Source organism: Siphateles boraxobius, unplaced genomic scaffold (assembly GCF_051911475.1).
Source record: "Siphateles boraxobius isolate OS27281-9 unplaced genomic scaffold, OSU_SipBor_1 2, whole genome shotgun sequence".
Lineage (NCBI taxonomy): Eukaryota > Metazoa > Chordata > Actinopteri > Cypriniformes > Leuciscidae > Siphateles > Siphateles boraxobius.
Window position 1 is genome coordinate 17,372,057 of NW_027508810.1, and position 19,882 is coordinate 17,391,938.

Consider the following 19,882-nt stretch of genomic DNA (forward strand, 5'->3'; position numbering starts at 1 on the left):
CAATATATTAAAATGTGCAGAGGTGGTGACTTACCTTTCAAAGGCTTGGGGAGGAAGTGTGCAGCAGGCTTGTTCTTTTTCACATGGTTGCCCTTCATGATCTCTCCTTCCTTGTTCAGGCCCAGGTACCAGCCCCTGCCCGATTGCTGTTGTCTATAGATCATGGAGGAGTATGTCACGTAGTAGTTCTCAAACACTGACTCCTTAAACTTGCACTCTGGTGTGAAGTGTTCCTGGACAGCAAGGGACAGGAGAAAAAAGATGCAAGATGAGGATTGGCCAGAAATTTAAAATCCTTTATGTGACACAGTGCATTGTAAGAAGTAATATGGTATTATACACATTCATAGAAAAATACAGCATCTAAAGGTCTCTGGGGGTGGTGATGGCGCAGTGGATAAGACACATGCCTTTGGTGTGAGAGACCCGGGCTCGAATCCACTGTGAGACACCAATGTGTCCCTGAGCAAGACACTTAACCCCTAGTTGCTCCAGAGGTGTGCGACCTCTGAAATATAGCAATTGTAAGTCGCTTTGGATAAAAGCGTCAGCTAAATGAATAAATGTAAATGTAAAATGTCTCTTCACTCTGAACACTTACAGCAGAAGTTATTATAAAATAATTTATAATTTCTGAGCTTAGTATACAAAGACAACTATAGCTAAGCCATTTAATAGGCTGATATCCCTGCAAAGTATATATAAAAAATATATCCATAACCAGTTTTGGGGTGGGTCTATCTGTCTGTCCAACCAAAGGCTGACGAGGTCAATTTAGTTGAAATAAACCACTCAAATAAAATAAAATATAGAAAAACCTTACACTTATTTTATTTCAGCAAGTTAGCAAGGAAACATTTCTAAATTTCATTTAGTTTAACATGATGTACTCAAACGAATAAAACTAAAACTAAAATAAAAATGATTAAAAAACATACATATTTTATAATACAAAAAAAAGAAAAAAACATTACTAAAACTTGAACTAAAACTAAGATAAATAAAAAAAAACATTACAAATATAAATAAAAACTAGATTATTTTCTCAATTATAATTATATAACACTGTTGAAAACAATACATTTTTTGCAATCGCTCTTGAAGTTAATAAAAAAATAAAAAACATGATTAAAAAACTTTTGGTCCCAGTGCAATAAACTGTATTTTTCTCTTTTATCTGGTCTGGTCTTTTCTTTTCTTTTTCCCCCTAATAATCCTCACTCTTCCCTGCTTGGTCTGTTGTACGCTCTCTCCCATTATCACTTCCAAAAGCAATCTATGTTGTAGTGTTGCATAAACATGCTAATGGAGTTTGAGGATGGATCGCTCTTCAGCTCGGTCTATGGATCAGGCCGTATTGAATGTGTTTGAGTACACCGTGTGCACTTCATTGAGTCATTATAAATGCTCGCCTCCCACTAGGCTTGATCCTGTATTGACTACTTGCTTCGTTAGGATATTGCAAACAGTGTAAGAGGGTGAAAAGATGAGAGACAGTGAATGGAGCAACATCAAATGTTATTCTGCATGTTACCTGACTAACTAATTGCTTTTCAAGAGGTGTCTAACTCATTCACCAGCACAAAAGAGCATTTGAATTAAATCAATGCCTAGGCAAAGCCACAATAACACACCCACTGCTCATGGATCCACACTTCCTGCTTATATATACAGGTGCTGGCATTATAATTAGAATATCATCAAAAAGTTGATTTATTTCAGTAATTCCATTCAAAAAGTTAAATTTGGATATTATTCTTCCATTACACACAGATTTTTTTATTATATTTTTTCAGATATATTTCAAATGTTTATTTCATTTAATTGTGATGATTAAAACGGACAACTATGAAAACCCCAAATTCAGTATCTCCGAAAATTAGAATATTACTTAAGACCAATAAAAAAAAGGATTTTTAGAAATGTTGGCCAACTGAAAAGTATGAACATGAAAAGTATGAGCATGTACAGCACTAAATACTTAGCTGGGGCTCCTTTTGCCTGAATTACTGCAGCAATGCGGCGTGGCATGGAGTCGATCAGTTTGTGGCACTGCTCAGGTGTTATGAGAGCCCGGGCTTCTCTGAGAGTGGCCTTCAGCTCTTCTGCATTGTTGCTTCTGGCGTATCGCATCTGCCTCTTCACAATACCCATTGATTTTCTATAGGGTTAAGGTCAAGCGAGTTTGCTGACCAATTAAGAACAGGGATACCATGGTCCTTAAACCAGGTACTGGTAGCTCTGGCACTGTGTGAAGGTGCCAAGTCCTGTTGGAAAATGAAATCTGCATCTCCATGAAGTTGGTCAGCAGCAGGAAGCATGAAGTGCTCTAAAACTTCCTGGTAGACGGACCTTGGACCTCAAAAAACACAGTGGACCAACACCAGCAGATGACATGGCACCCCAAACCATCACTGACTGTGGAAACTTTACACTGGACTTCAAGCAACGTGGATTCTTTGCCTCTCCTCTCTTCCTCCAGACTCTGGGACCTTGATTTCCAAAGGAAATGCAAAATTTACTTTCATCAGAGAACATAACTTTGGACCACTCAGCAGCAGTCCAGTCCTTTTTGTCTTTAGACGCTTCTGACGCTGTGTCTTGTTCAAGAGTGGCTTGACACAAGGAATGCGACAGCTGAAACCCATGTCTTGCAAACGTCTGTGCATGGTGGTTCTTGGAGCACTGACTCTAGCTGCAGTCCACTCTTTGTGAATCTCCCCCACATTTTTGAATGGTTTTTGTTTCACAATCCTCTCCAGGGTGCGGTTATCCCTATTGCTTGTACACTTTTTCTACCACATCTTTTCCTTCCCTTCACCTCTCTATTAATGTGCTTGGACACAGAGCTCTGTGAACAGCCAGCCTCTTTAGCAATGACCTTTTGTCAGTTTTGTCAGTGCCACAGGCTGATCGACTCCATGCCACGCCACATTTCTGCAGTAATTCAGACAAAAGGAGCCCCGACTAAGTATTGAGTGCTGTACATGCTCATACTTTTCATGTTCATACTTTTCAGTTGGCCAACATTTCTAAAAATCCTTTTTTTGTATTGGTCTTAAGTAATATTCAAATTTTTGGAGATACTGAATTTGGGATTTTCATAGTTGTCAGTTTTAATCATCACAATTAAATGAAATAAACATTTGAATCATATATCATATAGCACATATATCAGTCTGTGTAATGAATGAATATAATATCCAAATTTCACTTTTTGAATGGAATTACTGAAATAAATCAACTTTTTGATGATATTCTAATTATATGACCAGCACCTGTGGGTATATATATATATATATATATATATATATATATATATATATATTAGGGCTGGGAATAGATTAATCGCGATTAATCGCATCCAAAATAAAAGTTTGTGTTTACATAATATATGTGTGTGCACTGTGTATAATTATTTTGTATATATAAATACACACACATGCATGTATACATATAAGACAAAAATTATATTTATATGTAAAAAAATTATATTTATATATAATATAAATTATAAATAAGTATATACATGCAAATATTTCTTAAATATATACATGCATGTGTGTGTATTTATCTATATACAAAATAATTATACACAGTGCACACACAAACTTTTATTTTGGATGCGATTAATCGCGATTAATCTTTTCCCAGCCCTAATATATATATATATATATATATATATATATATATATATATATATATATATACACACATACACACATATATATACACATACACACACACACACACACACACACACACACACACACACACACACACACACACATATATATATATATATACTATATATATATATTCCAGCTAGTCTCAGCTGATTAATGCTGGTGAACCATGCAAAACTTAGCCATGCAAAGCTAAAATGCAGCATATTTCTTAAACATTATGAAGAGGTACTTGTACAATCTTTGACAAAAAAATAATTTTAGACCCATATTGGTAATAATATACACATTGGATTTATTATGCTTGACTTTTCTAAATCAAATGTTCATACAATATCCATGTCTTTAAATGCAAGAGTGAAGTAAATTCAAACAGAAAGTCATTAGAAGAGGTTAGATTAATATCCACACAAGCCTGTGGGCTGCTGTTGCAGTAACTGAACGGCTCAGTTAAAATGGATTACAGCACCTCAGGGTCTTATGGCTGTAATCTTTACTGTTTGAGTGTGGCAAATGATGTGGAAATATTACAGAGAGAGCTGTAAATCAAATTATGTTTTTCATCAGAGCTAAGGGAAGAAAGAAAAAAGGTAAATAATCTGTGTCGCTCAGCAAATATCACTCGGGTAAAGTGTTCCTTCTGCTCTGAGAGCTTAATGCACTTAAAAGGAAAATTTACAGCAACTTCGAGATTTATACAGGAGACAGAAGATTAAGTAACAGCAAATTTTGTTATTTCATGCTGCTTCCTGCATGACTTACATAAGTGTGTTTGTACATGAATATTGTGGCTACAATTTCAATATCTGACAAACATGCATAAGCTAATCAGACATCTCTTCCACCTAATCTGAGTTTGCCACTTAAGAATTGTATCAGTTGCTATTTTTCTAGCATACCATATCAGTTCTATTTTTTTAAGTGTGTAGCTCCACCTATAGAGCGAAATCTCATTGGTCGAAAATCTAATGCAGCATAACTATTAAACTTGACATATATTCTGTTTGGCTGTGATTGTTTGTAAGCATGATTTGGTAAATTCATGATACAATTCTTAGTTTATAATATGTGGGGGGGGGGGGGGGGGGGGGTTTAAAGCATCCTTGCTGAATAAAAGTATTAATTTCTTTAAAAAAAATCCTATTAAAGTCCAATTCTTTAACAATAGTGTGTATGCGCATATTATCTTAGCAAATACCTACCCAGGGGGTGTTACTAAGATTGGCTACCAAGACCAGAGAGCAAACTGACTGCCTTAAAGGGAATTTGTAATAAACATATATAGGCAGCTTTTGTAGCAGCAATGCTGAGAATGTCCCTTCCTCATGTGTCCATACTCAACTCTCACACATCACAGCTGAACAGGAGCACTCCAATGTTCGACGTACAGACTTGAGTCGTCCTTCTGCTCCGGGTGACTCACACAGACACTGAGCTCCCACACACACTGACAGGAACATTCCTGATGTCACAGACCAGTTGTGACATCCCACTTCCTCTGAGACAGGCTGTCGGCCCAGCACTGAGCTACATCCCGTAAACACCCAGGAAACAGAAAGTGTTTGGGAAGTGTAGACATTGAAAGGACCACTCTGATGTCAGCCTGGTCAGAAAGTTTGATCTGTGATTACGTGTGAGATCCTACGAGCAGGCACACCGGGACGGATCTGTGATCGATACTTCGCCTGTGATAAACATCACTAAAATTCGGTGAGATGCTACTTCGGTTAGCTAAGAATACTGAGGCAAAGACACTTTTGGGTTCACTCAGGGTGAGAACTTAAAGGAAGGCAGAATCTCATCTCAACACTTCTCATCTGTGCTTCCAGTCAGAAGAAATGCTCCCTCTCAGACATCCTGTATCTCTTCGCTTTAAATATGATTACTGCTATAAAGCTATTCTGTTAATAACAGTTAATGTCTCAGCTGAAGGTCATAATAATTACAACCAAATGGAGCACAAAAGCATTATGTAGAGCGGCTCTCAATAACAATTGGATTGCACCCTACCTTATCAGCAATAATTCATCATAATTATCATAATAACATAAACAAAAACAAAAGAGTGTAGTGTTGAGAGGATGAGGTCAGGAAACAGGGATGATTGTGAGTGCCACATGCTTACCACTGAATCCATAAAGCACAATAACATGATACTTTTAAATGCCTCTGTAAATGTCCATCCCAGCAAAAGTTCAGAAAAATAAAGGTCTTAAAATAAACCGTTTCATGAGACAATGTGCTGCTATGAAATTGAATAGGCAACGTGCACTTTAGCAAAATGAATTTTAAATGTTCAAGTCAGCAGCTGTAATACCTTTCAAATGTGAGAGAAAAAATATTGTTACAATTTAAAATAATAGTTTTCTATTTGAACATATTATAAAATGTAATTTATTTATGTGTTGGCAAAGCTGAATTTTCAGCATCATTACTCCAGTCTTCTGTGATCCTTCAGAAATCTAATATCATGATTCGGTGCTCAAAAACATTTATTATTATCATCATCAACATTGAAAACAGTTGTGCTGCTTAATAGGTTTGTGGAAACTGCAAGTAAAAAAAATAATTAATTAAACTCTTATTTTCAAAAAAGACTAATGTAACTATTGTCTAATTTCACATGTGTGTTAACAGTTGCTTTTACTGCATCTTTTTATGCCACTTCAGATCTGTTTCTCCATGTGGAGAAGAAAAAAAACACTGTTTATAATTATGTTAATATATGAAAAATTATTTTTGATCGGGTGAAACCAATCTTAAGCTCATATCTGGACTATGGTACACTAATTGGAGACCGCTGCTTTAGAGAGCTGGTCCTCTGACACTCACTCAGAGAATCATTAATCATTTTCATCCGTTAATGCTGAAATTCACTTTCATAGAAATTCTTCTTCCTCCTCTGTGCTTTAAGTTGGCCCTATTATTCTTTTTTGAATTTTACCTTTCGTGCAGTGTGTAAAATAGCTGTTTGTGAAGGTCAAAGGTCCACAACGTTTTAAAGATCAAAGTGCACGACAAATAAAGTTAGTCACATTATTCCTGTCTTACTGAAATATTTCTGCTAGCAGCTGTGGGCCAACTATTGCCTACAATTGTGTCCATTAATGCAGATTGTCTGTTGATCTTACTACTTTGAGTAATGATAAAGGATGGCGCAAGATTTGAGTTACTAATTTTAGCGTTACCTCAGTCATTCATGTTAGTGCTCGGTTAATGTATGCGCTGTTATGATAAAAACCTGCATGTGCACTGCAATAAATTAGAAATATACACATGGGTTTGTTGATGGACATAATCTTGTTAATGCTGATAATGATGGTGATGAATTACAGTTGCAACATCTCATAATGTACCTCAAACTGAGTAGCATATCACTGAGAAACTTCCTGCTGAAGTAGTCCTTGCGATGGAGGTTTGGGTTGAATAACCATTTCTTTTAATGTTTTATCAATGGACTCGCGATCAAATTAATACAGTTTGGTGAAACTGACACCATTGTTACTGTCTTTACAGAGTGTACAATTGCTTAGGAGTGAGGAAGCTTCCGGAGCTGAAGTTCACTTAGGCATTTCGTTTTCGGTAGGCGCTGTACGCGGTAGACCAATCACAATAGACTGGGCAATTTGGCCAATGAGACAAGAGCAGGCTCTCAAAAAAGGAGGGGTTTAGATAGACTGAATCTTCGAACGAGTCGTTTGAGAATCATTGAAAAATGTGGTGATGTACATTTTGAGAAAATGACCTTGGTGATGCATGTAAACCTGTTTAGGGGAGACCTCCAAAACAAAATTAGGAACCTTTAAAATAGCATAATAGGGACACTTTAAGATAAATCAAATCTTTCCTATGTTTTTTTTTTTTCAGAAATTTGAGACTAGGGCCATTCATCATCGATATAGAGGCACAATGCATTACAGTATTGATTTAATAAGCAAGACAGAGCCTCTATTTTGCCTGTAAATGTGGTATACTAGGCACAAACGTGGGTATGTGTCGTGGGTATAAGAATGTGCTACCGTATCCTTTCAAGAAATGGACACAGCAAGAATTGACACCACAGGCTTAGGAAGTGCCACGATATCATGCACAATACAAATGTACTTGTACCTCCACGCACACAGAGGAAAAGGCCTGTAATATCTCAGAGGCATCACTAGAGGCATACACACTGTAACACAGCTTCCAGATGGAGTGTGTTAGATGAGAGCCGCACTGTGCAGAAACGGCAAACACATTTTCTTAATTGTCCATGCCATTTTATCACCAACAGTGATGAAAATTGCAGTAAGCTGTGGCATCATTTGAAAATGGTGGAGAACAGCTATATAACACAGCAGATATTTTTGGACACCCGCTGATGTCTTGTGGAGAACAGAGGCTGTTTTATCGAAATTAACGCATATACTTGCAAACAAAGAAACAAAGAGAAGTGAGATAATGTGCACTGTGAAGGGACGAGAAATATTATGTCTCATTTAGCTCTTCACTATCCACCATTTTTATTTTTGGCTTTGTGGCTAATACAGGGAATATTCCCTCTATCTGTCACCACATGGGAAAAACACTTTTATTTAGCAATTCACAGAAATTTCTAAAATAAACAAATAAAATGAATGTTTGGTTTCGGCTGAAACCGTTTTGGAGGGCTGAAATCATTACGGTATTGATTATTACAGTATTGAATAACCAGTTAGCAGTTCTTCAGTGATGCTAAACTTTCCTTGGACTGGTTTATCACCTGTGAACAACACCCTGAACAACATACAGACTTCAATTACCCAATTATAATTACCAAAACTTTATTTTGTGTTTCATTTTTTGGTTAAACATAACCTTCGGTTTTGGCGTTTAAGGATTTTCATATAAATTCTGTTGAAACCATGTATTATATTGTAGTTCAGTACCTCAAGTATCAAAATGTTAATTTTGGTAAGTAATGTGAGCTCCGCCTGTTCCTCAATACTGTCCCTAACCACACGACCAATCCACCATCCTAACAGCTAAAATAGAAGAGAGCAGATACTGAGGTGTTGTAGCGCTTTGCATTCGAGTTGACTATCTCCTAGTGTAATTATATCAGGAGCTGCAGTCATGCTGTTGCCAGCTCACTGATTCGTATCTAATATCTTTTCCTCTGGCAGGGGAAATCCCGCATTGCCCCTCCCTCTCCCTTCTCCCGAAGGGTTTCCCCCTCCCTGACAGAGAAGCATGAAGAGATGTTTGTGTGTGTGCTAGAAACAGATAGAGTTTCTACTTGTTCTTCATATGTGTATAGGTGCTCTATCTCCTGTCATTCGCTCAGCTCAATGCCTAAATAGACATCCATGAAAAAAAGTAAAGTCGTTTCAGAGGAGCACGCCATTACATCTCACAATTCACAATAATTTAAAAAGATTTTCTATGGTATTTGCAGATTGTTAATATCTAAATAATAATATATTACTATGAAACAGTTTGTATTAGTCCTTAAAACAAAATGTATGGAATTTGCACCCTAATTGTTTTTTTTTTAAGTTATAGGAGACCAAAATGTACTGTAATGGTAGAAAGTGCCCTGTACGGTCTGAATTCTCCCCTTGCAGAATACAGAAGGACACCGTGTCTGTGCTTTCTCTGTAGTCGGTGGGCTTTTAATATTGATGTGCCTGTCTCTGCTGTTCCAAATGACCCAACACTAAACTGATTTCGACTTCAAATGCGGCCGCAGAGCAGCTCACAGGGCAGCCAATGTGCATCAACGCCGGTCATCTGATTAACTGTTCATTTGTAATATGTTGTGATGAAATCATGTATATTTGCAAGGTTTTTTAATATTTGATGTGCTCACTGATTAAACAGAAGGTATTATCATTAAACAACTTAGCATTGGATCACGTGGTTCTGTATAATAAATACAAAGAGAAAATGTGCAGAGAACAGGAAATATGTTTAATTGATTTCCTCTCTCCCTCACTCTGTCAAGCTGATGGATGAATACATTTGAACCCAGACATACAGACTCACTCATGCATTAAAAAAAAACTCTTTCTATTATTTTCAGGCTTCTTATCACAAACAAAAACGCACACAATGTTTTTAACGTGTTGCTGTGGGGATGCTTCAGTGTTCTAGGTGGTCACTGACCAATCATAAATTCAGATTCATATTGTAATATTTGTGTGAATTTAAACCTGGTTAGTGTTCAATATGAGGGAACCTTTGAAAATGATTAAAACTTTACAACAACATGCAGAGGGTCAGCAGAGGTTACACACCACCACTATGCTTTCAAGTGATAAAAAAAATAACTCATTCATGGACTGCCAAATTAATCTCCAGAAGAAAATCACTGAAAAGTTCACACAAAAAAATGTCACTGTGCATCTTTTAGGGGTGTAACAATATACAGTATTGCAATACAAAAATGCAACAATATGTATCATGAATAGTGACAATATGTATCGTGGATAGTTCACCCAAAATAAAAATTACTGTGTGAGAAATCTGTTTTGAAAAAGTTTGGGTTTCTAGCACCAAGACCAAGCATATTCATTTACACCCACAATGTAATACCAATTTTTCACCATTTTAATCAACAGTACATTTTATGTTAACTTTTTATCATATGTCTTCTAGTATCGCAATAATATTGTACTCCGAGTTCAGTATCGTGATATGCATCGAATCGTGACATGAGGGTATCGTTACACCCCTAGCATCTTTTCTTCAATCTGATTTAATTCTGTGCTGATGTAAACCACGTCAAACCATCAAAAGATTAGTTTGCAGGATCAGTCAAAATGGTCATGGATATCTCAGTGTGGCATTTTCATAAAGATTTATGAAGATAAATAAAGTCGGTTATGAATATCTATTGCTATGTTTTTATAAATGTGAATTATTAAATATTCTTCCTTCGGTAAACAAAGTGTGGAAAATATGTATTTTAAATATTCAAATTTAAAATACTTTTTTTACTTATTTAATTTTTTTTAATCTGCTTGACTGCAAATGGGTGAGGCAAATTTCAGAGCGAATGATACATATCAAGATAAAGTATATTAAATTGCCCAAAATATCTAAAAAACTATGGAAATACGTCACCATTCAAAGGTTTGGGGTTGCTACAATATAATTTTTTTTTTTTTTAAAGAAGCCTCTTATGCTCAAGGCTGCATTTATTTGATTAAAAAATACAGTAATACTTTTACAATTTAATTAACACTTTTCTATTTTTATTTATTTAAAAGAAATGTATTCCTGTGATGGCAAAGCTGAACTGTCAGTTACATGATCCTTCAGAAAACATTCTAATATGCTGATTTAGTGCTCAAAAAATATTTCCTATTATTATTATTAATGTTGAAAACAGTTATGCTGCTTAATATTTTTGTGGAAACTTTAATACATTGTTTTCAGGATTCTTTGATTAATAAAAAAATTAAAAGAACACCAATCATTTGAAACAGAAATCTATTGCAGATTCATAAATGTCTTTACTGTTACCTCCGATAAGTTTTATGCATCCATGCTGAATTCAAGTAATTTCTTTCAAATTATACTGATCCCAAACTTTTAAACGGTAGTGTAGATATAACTAAAGTCAAACTATTAAAACAAAAAACAGATTATGAAAAACTATAGAAAAAGGAGAAGCAGCAACACAAGAGCAGCTTCAAACCTCTCATACATCACTCACTAAACTCTTCATTGATTGGGGATTTCCCAACATCACTGGTGTGTGATTGGCTGGCTGTGTAGCTCAGGCTGTGTGTGGCTCCATAGCAGCAAACACAGAGTCAATGAGGGGCATCAGAGAGCACAGAAGCACCCATACACATTACAAAAACAGAGAGACTTCAGAATTACAGCATACTAAATCATTCAAATACCTTATAATACTGTTTAGAATGCAGTAATGCCACACATTCGGTATCCACTTATGCCAGATGAAAGCTCTCCACCACTGTAAGCGCTGGATTACTTCAGAGCTACTGTATACTCAATAAGATCAGCACAGTCTGCTTTCATAAAAAAAAATCCACAAAATTGAAAGGTAGATCCAATATTGGACAGTTAAAATGGATTTAATTCACAATGGAGAGGACACAACTGCAGGAAAAGCTTTTAACATGGAAATGAATACAGGGAGTAAATGAAGATGAATGTTCAAAGACCTAATTAACACTCTCTGGGACTAACGGTTACAGCTGGAATAAAATATTAACACCTACAGAACCTTGCTGTGCTGTCACTCAGAGAAACTGTTAAATATAGCCTCCATCCTTCTGCCTTCGACCAGGATGCCACCCGGCAAACACAACGTTGCTGTTGTGGAGAACAGAGCTTTAATTTAATGAGCACTCCGGCACATATGTTTTAATTACAGACGCTGAGGCAAACATCATTAAAGTCACTGAGCGGGAACAGAGAACCTCCGTGAGTTAGTGTGCTTGTGCTCGGGATGTGCAGTAGCTCTATGCGTGCGTGTGTGTGTTTAGATCCCGCTGCTTCCCTATATCATCAGGATATGTCACGGCTGCATCACACCAAATGTTATGATCAGATTACATGCTTTTGTCAGACTTCATACGACAGTCTCTTGTCTGCTGCCTTGTTTGTCTATCTCCTGCCTGCTGCGAGCGGGTCCAGCACAAAGCTTCCTGGAAACAGCATTACACAGGACAGATTAGATGGCAACAGGTATGCAGTGAGGATGAGCGAGCTGAAAACACTGCTCCTGGACTAGGTATGTAAACAAATTCATATTTTCTAAATTGACTAGTTGGTGGGTTGCTTAAATGACTAGTCAACTAAACGGTTTTAGGAAAGTCTTGCATAATTAGGGGGTTTGAGGCTCGCCTGATGTGTTTCTTAAGGGGTGTTTACATAATATACATTTAAAAACAGATAAGACAGATGCAGTGGGGCAGCAACCTCTTTGCGCAATTTATAAGGTAAAAGATTGGTTTATTTTTAACTTGACATATCCAATAAATCAGTAATACATCAACCAAAAACCAATTAGTCAACATTAGTGAGGTTCATGTTTAATTTTTTACAGTTGTTACTCTGAATCAAATTATATAAATTGATCAAAAGTGACAGTAAAGACAATAACAAAAGATTTATATTTCAAATAAATGTTGTTCTTTTGAAGTTTCTCCTTATAAAATAATCCTGAAAAATGTAAATGTGTTTTCACACAAAAAAATATACACTGTTTTTTAATATTGATAATATTAAGAAATATTTCTTGAGCAACAAATCAGCATATTAGAATGATTTCTGAAGGATCATGTGACCCTCATGACTGGAGTAATGATGCTGAAAATTCAGCTTTGTCATCTTACATTTTAAATTACATTAAGTAGAAAATTGAAGAAATATTTCACAATGTTACTATTTTTTTATTCTGTATTTGTGATCAAATTAATACAGCCTTTACCAGGCAGCATAATTTAAAGTGCTTTGAAACAATCATCCATCAGAGTCTGTTCTTTATTTTGAATTTGCAGCAGCCATTCCCTCCAGACAGTACATCACTGCAGACGCTCTCCTCTAATAAACAGAACGGGTTGACATTTGAGGAAAAAGGCTTAGCAATATACCATTATCAATATAGTAAAGTTTTGCTAACTAATAAATACACCCTTGGTGAGCATAAGAGACTTCTTTCAAAAACATAAAAATACCTTTTTCATTCAAACAACTTTTGAATGATTTTGTGTGTGTGTGTGTGTGTGTGTGTGTGTGTGTGTGTGTGTGTGTGTGTGTTCCTGGTAATCCCTACATTATGGGGACAAAAGATGGCAATATCCAAAATCCTTGCCCCTGTGAGGACATTTTGGGTCCCCATGAGTTTATAAATCATACTAAATGATGTTTTTTTCAAAATGTAAAAATGCAGAAAGTTTTCTGTGATGGGTAGGTTTAGGGCATAGAATATACAGTTTGTACAGTATAAAAAATCATTGTTTATGGAAAGTCCCCATAAAACACGGAAACTCAATGTGTGCGTGTTTGTGTGCATGTGTGTGTATGTGTGTGTAAAATCTAGATATATCAGTCGGACTTTGTCAATTTGGTAATTTGACTCATTCCTATCCTGGGCCAGGCCAGCTTTCTCAGGCAACGTCTGCTTACTGCGTTCTGATAAGTTTCCTCAATGATCCTTTACTGTCCCATCATTCCACTGTTATTCATAATATGGAAGATTTCTGTCAGCCTCGAGATTGAGGTTGAGTGAGAGACTGTGTATTCGTTTGCACCCACTCTCTCTTGTCAGACAACACAAGCTCCAGTAATGCCAACCACATAGTGAAATTCTGACATTAGTCTTGCAGCAGAAGATTGGCAGGTAGGTTATTGCATTATTAATGTCTTCATGCAGTCAATTAATGTTGGGGTGCAGGCTGCCTGTTCAGCACATTTCCACGAGTCTCTAAACGTTTTGATATTAGTCATCTTTGTAATTATAATCATGTTCCTCAATTCATACACTTGGAAAACTCATCTGTCCAATTTCAGAGCAAGGTGGAGAAGAACCTCTCCGTAAGGGACCTAATCATCTGGACAAAAAACTATGAATCAATAATGGTAATAATTCACAATTATTGCACCAGTCAAAAAAAAATCATCTTGAATGTACTTTTAAACATTTAGAGCAATTACAAAGAGTCCTCCATATCAACATACTGTATTTTGCTAATTGCAGATGAGTTCACATGTGCTGGAGGATATTATGAAAGCACTGGGTCTCATCCATCTTTTGCTGAAGCCGAATTAAATGATAGGGACTGGTGTACATTCACACAACCCACATACTGCCTTGCCTGCATCACCATAGTAACCAAGACGAATGCCAGAGTGCCGACAATTTGTCTGGTACAGGCAGGCGTGAGGTCAGGACTGTGAGGGAGTGAGAAGGGCAAAAGGGTGGCCCAACCACAGCCAGTAAACAGACATTTCTAAGCCATCTACCCTGTAATCACGCCACTTAGTGAGCAGGGCTGCGCATAATCTAAACTATGAGTGTGGAGCTGAGGTTATCAAAACATCTTGAGATATTTGTCATAGCTGTAACTTAACTCATTTTATGACAGCATGCCATATGGAGAGAGGGTGTGAGAATAGTGCACAATGGAGGCATCATCTGTTTATATGGATAACTCTGTGAAATACTGTGCAGTGTTCTTGAGAGTGACAGTTTTTTCAGCACACTAAGGGGGTTCAGGAGCAAGAACGCATCTTAAAGGCTATGTGACCATTTGATCTTGGGTCACATGAAGGTCTGTTTATCCGGGGTGTCTGATATCAGGATTTGGCAGTAGATGAGTGGTGTGTGTGTGGTAATGGAGAGAGTGTTGATAGAATAGAGCTCAGGTGTTGGTCTGTGATGAAGCAACTTGGTGTGATTTCCTCATCTTGTTTTAAAGGGGTCATGAACTGAGAAATCAAATTTTCCATGAGGATTTAAACATATAAGAGGTCTTCATATTATAAGAATATCCTGAAAGTTTCAGAACTGAGACCTTCCAGGTAGTCCAAAATCAGCTTTTATTGTTACCAGGCGAACGACTCGTCCTGGTTTGTGCCTCTTTATGACGTAATAAGTATAGTGAAAGACCGCCTCTGCACAAGAAAACCAACAGGGTCCAACAGAGAGAAGAGCACAGGGTCACTCACTGGACTAAAAATAACATTACCTTCCAAAGGATCCTAATGCTAGGAATGTGGATATTTATTTTCAACAATGTGAATTAGTAGAACTCAGTAGAACATTATTTATTCCTATTTGGTACATTTCACTGGATTCTTTGGTAAATCAATCCGCAAACTCGGCGCAGACTTTGCAGGCTGTTACGATGTGGACTCGACAGTATTGCCACAACATGTAAGTATCCCTGTTCACTAATGCCTGACCTGTGACCAGTGATTTCTGATGTAATGATTCATGTAGTCAGATGTTCTTTGTCCTGTCAGTAAATCAAACCAGTGACCAACTTCACATTGTTTCTCTTAGTATGGTGTAAATAATATGTCATTTAAACGGATTGAATTATAAATAGAAAGTGATCAAAGAACGCTCCGTTTACAATAGCTGTAGCTGTCAATCAAACCGCGCACGCTAGAGCTGTCAATCAATCAGTGACTGAGTTCTGGACTCTCGCCAAATCTCCCATTAGAATCAACTAATCTCTTATTTATATATGCACTGTTAGTTATGATGAAAGCATTCGTTAAGTGTGCAGAAATTATGCAATGACGCAATGATATCGCTGCATTCATGCGCTCAACGTGTCTGTGATCGGCTACAATGCTCACCAGTCATCACTGCAACCTTTCATGCCACGATCTAAATATAGTGCCATAGATCTTACTGTAATGCTAATTATTACTTCACACGATTAGCTAACATTGAGAGCTGTAATAGTAAAAGCGTGCTAAAAGTTTTCGAGAGAGTTCCACATGTAATATTAGCTATTTCATATGCAAAGCTGTTAGCCAATCACAGCAGTGGGCGTTTACACTGAAGTCTCACAGCAGACACGCCCCTTGACACACATAAACAAACTTCTATATAGGAAGTTGCAGTTACTTACTGATGTATACAGGTAGCCCTCACTGTTCATGGCCAGGTAGAGTTTGGTCTGAACTCCCTGGATGGCCACCACTCGCAAGCCCACCGGGATGAGGTTGAACATGGCTGTATAGGAAACAAGAAAAGACACAATTATATTTTCAAACATTTATGCCGAGTACAGCTAATTAATAAGGATATCACTATCATGTGTTTTATATAGTAACCTATAACTGTGTTTCTCAACCGATAGGTCGCGAGACCGTTTTAAGTGGGTTGCAGAATTTTTGGTCAAATAAACAAAAACAAAAAACGTAATTCTAAATGTTTTACTCAATTCTGAAAGGCATGCGTGAAAGGCAGTTTAAGTAAAGAATGCCTGAGGAAAACGTCTTGTTCTAACTCAGTATCTGCTGTCAGATGAGTTGTTGTCAGGCTATATGTCAGTCATTATTCTAATTTCTAACATTATTTACATTATTCACTTTATAACTGAGATGGTCAGAGTTCATTTGAAGTGTTCACATGCATTGCGAAATTTTTGCACAGCCCCCAGAAACTAATAAAGTGCCACTGACTGAGAGGTGGACATACCACACAAATGTAAGCAGAATGAGTCTGAGAATGCAGATACGCATCATCATCATTCTGGCCACTCACATATGCTTCATCAACGCAGCATCAAGCTCACCAGAATCAGCAGACCACTAAAGCTGCACAGCTAGAAACACCCTAAAAAAAGCTTTAGGAACTTTCTAGAAAACCTTAGAAAAACCCTAGCAACCGGCCAGAACATCTTAGGAACCACCCACAACAACCTATGTTTTTGGAACCACCTATCTGATGGTATCAGTCTATTAGATTTGTCAGTAGAAAAATTGCTTTAGAGACAAAAAAAAAGTTGTTAGGTACAGAAAAAAAGGGAATTTTTTTGGGAATAATGGTTTGTTCTGGTGAAATTTAGTGTTTGAAATATATTTTTTAAATATTGTATTCAACATTAAAACTTCACTTTATATTGTTATTGTTAACTACAACTATTAACAACCTTTATCATTAACTTAAAAGCTGAAATAACGTAAACTTTTCTCTGAACTGCCGCCTCTTTAACATAGTTTCTCTTTTTCCCTTTCACACACACGCTCTCTCTCTCACTCGCAGTCTGTCTTGTTTCACACTCTTCCCTCGGTCTCTTTCACACATTCTCTCTCTTTTGAGCAGAGTTAGTGAGCTGAGCGGGGCTCGGGCTTCCGGGTACCACTGGCTGTGCCAACTCTCCTCACACCTTTGTACCCCCCCCCCCCGTCACCACGTAAGCCATAAAGCTGACAATCTCTCCCATCCACACAGCCTCTTTCTGCCAGTGGGAAGAGTGAAGCAGCCAGATAGCCACCCCTGACACTGGGAGTATCTGAGGAACATAAGCTTGGGAAGAAAACAGCACAAGCTTTTTGAAAGAAAAAAAATGTGTGAGCCATTTCACTGGTTATGTAACCTAGCTTGATTAAAAAAAGTAAAAGGCTGCTGTTTTTAAAGAGAGAGAGAGAGAGAGTTATTTTCACACATTGTGTGTGTGTGTGTGTGTGTGTGTGTGTGTGTGTGTGTGTGTGTGTGTGTGTGTGTGTGTGTGTGTGTGTGTGTGTGTGTGTGTGTGTGTGTACAGAAATCAATGCACACTGATCTAGGTTACCAAATGTATACTGCCTTGATATGGCAATCACACAAGATATTAAAGTACAAAATTTCGAGTTAAGAATATACACTTGCGTCATCTAACATCTATCCTTCATCTCTTCAATTTTTAGTTCAATATAAAATGAAAATTTTGCCATGTACTCAGACTTGTGCAATTTAAAAGACTGATCAACAAAAAAAGCTAATTATTATGTAATTTATTTTTAAAGGTTTTTCTTATCAACTACTCACCCTTGTGTCACTGAACCCATAAGACTTTTGTTCAAAATGCAAATACATATATTTTTAATGAAACCTGACAGTTTTCTATCCCTCCACCGAAAGTCTATTAGAAAAAGCTATAATATAAAGAGATCATTTCAGAAAACAGGTCTTAGATTAGGACAGGATTAGGCCTTAGTTCAACTAGGGCCTTTAAGCAGCTTTTATAAACGTGCATTAGAAAAAAAAACATACTGGTGGGAATCTTGAGACAAAACAATGTCTTAAAATATGTCAGTGCAAGTTGCTATCAGTTAAAACAGCTCAAACATGCATTTTAGTCTGGGACTAGGCATCTGGGACTAGAATCAAGCGGTTTAATCCAGGTCTTCTGAAGAGATACGATAGCTTTATATTTATAACGATTTAGAGTGCATCAGATCAAGTAAAAGGAATCTCAAATGTTCATGCTTGAAGATGAATGAAAGTTGTTTAGAACTAAATGAATTGATTAATTGATGGCATATTTTAGATTTTTGGGTGAAGTATCCCTTTAAAGGAAAAATGTCTGCCAAAAAACAAAAAAAAATTTTTGTCAATATTTACACTCTCTTATCTAATTTAAAATCTGTCTGAATGAAGAACTTTAACTCAGCCCACATTCCTGCTTCCTCATTCTCCAGAGAGAACATAAACAGTAACCCCTTCTGCCTTTCATCGTAACCATGAAAGCTCTTGATTAATATTTTTTCTTTCCTGCAGAGCTCAATCGATGGCCATGTTGCTATTTTATCTAACAGTCCGGAGTGTTCTCCATCCCCTCTAATCCAACATTAAGGTCCTTCCTCTTCTCTCTGAACCCGTCTGACACCAGCCAGGTCCACCTGTAGAGATCAGCCCTTTTCCCTGCTCTGTGCTTTACAGCCACTGAGTTCATATGAAGAGTTTTTAGAAGCTAAATGCAGATGATTTAATGAGATATTGATTATATTAGTACTATAGGAAGATAATACGATCTGTATCTTTTTTATTTGTGGCATACACACATGGGCGGCACACAGAACCCCAGGGTTACGGCGGACTTCATTTCAGAGGGATCAGCAGAGCTTGGTCGCTGAGGGTTGTGGAGAGAAGACTCAATTACTCGCACCTAATAGAGCACCTGAGCACAGAGATTTGGGAAGATCAAAAGGGCATAATATCTTCTCTGCAAAAACACCAATATAACAACCATCAGAATTCAAAAAAGCGCCTCTTCTACAGCACCAATCACTGAAACCATGGGTGAAAAACCTTCATGTTCACATATAACATTACTGCCTGGTTTCACAGACATGCCTAGTTCCAGACTAAAATGCATGTTTGGGCCGTCTTAATACAAAGCAACTTGCACTGACATATCTTAAAATAAGATGCACACCAGTAATGTTTATATATTTTTTTCTAAGGCATGTTTAAAAGCTACTTAAAGTCCCTTAATCTGGCTAATCCTGGCTTAATCTAAGCCTTGTTTGTGAAACCAGGCTATAAGGATTAATTCAAAGTCATATTCATGCACTTTTTTCTTCTTAAAGGGACAATGTGTAGTTTTTTAGGTATTTTATTATCTAAAATCAATATTTTTATTCATAAATATGAGTACAATATATAGTGTACAAATACCTCTGCCAATTATCTGACTTACCCTCGTAACGAAGAATTTATTATCTTTATATACATGTGACGGGTAGGTCCA

General features: G+C 36.9%; 1 protein-coding gene across 9 annotated transcripts in view; it reads right to left on the reverse strand.

Moving 5' to 3' along the window:
• The window catches only part of fgf13a (fibroblast growth factor 13a), a 153,476-nt gene that overhangs the window by 6,057 nt on the left and 127,537 nt on the right, over positions 1 to 19,882 (reverse strand). For all 9 annotated transcript variants that reach the window (XM_077236230.1, XM_077236225.1, XM_077236227.1 and 6 more), the window contains 2 exons: positions 16,274 to 16,377; positions 35 to 233 (listed from right to left, as the gene is read on the reverse strand). In XM_077236230.1, the coding sequence (XP_077092345.1) occupies positions 35 to 233; positions 16,274 to 16,377 (303 nt within the window). The remainder of the gene's footprint in view (positions 1 to 34; positions 234 to 16,273; positions 16,378 to 19,882) is intronic.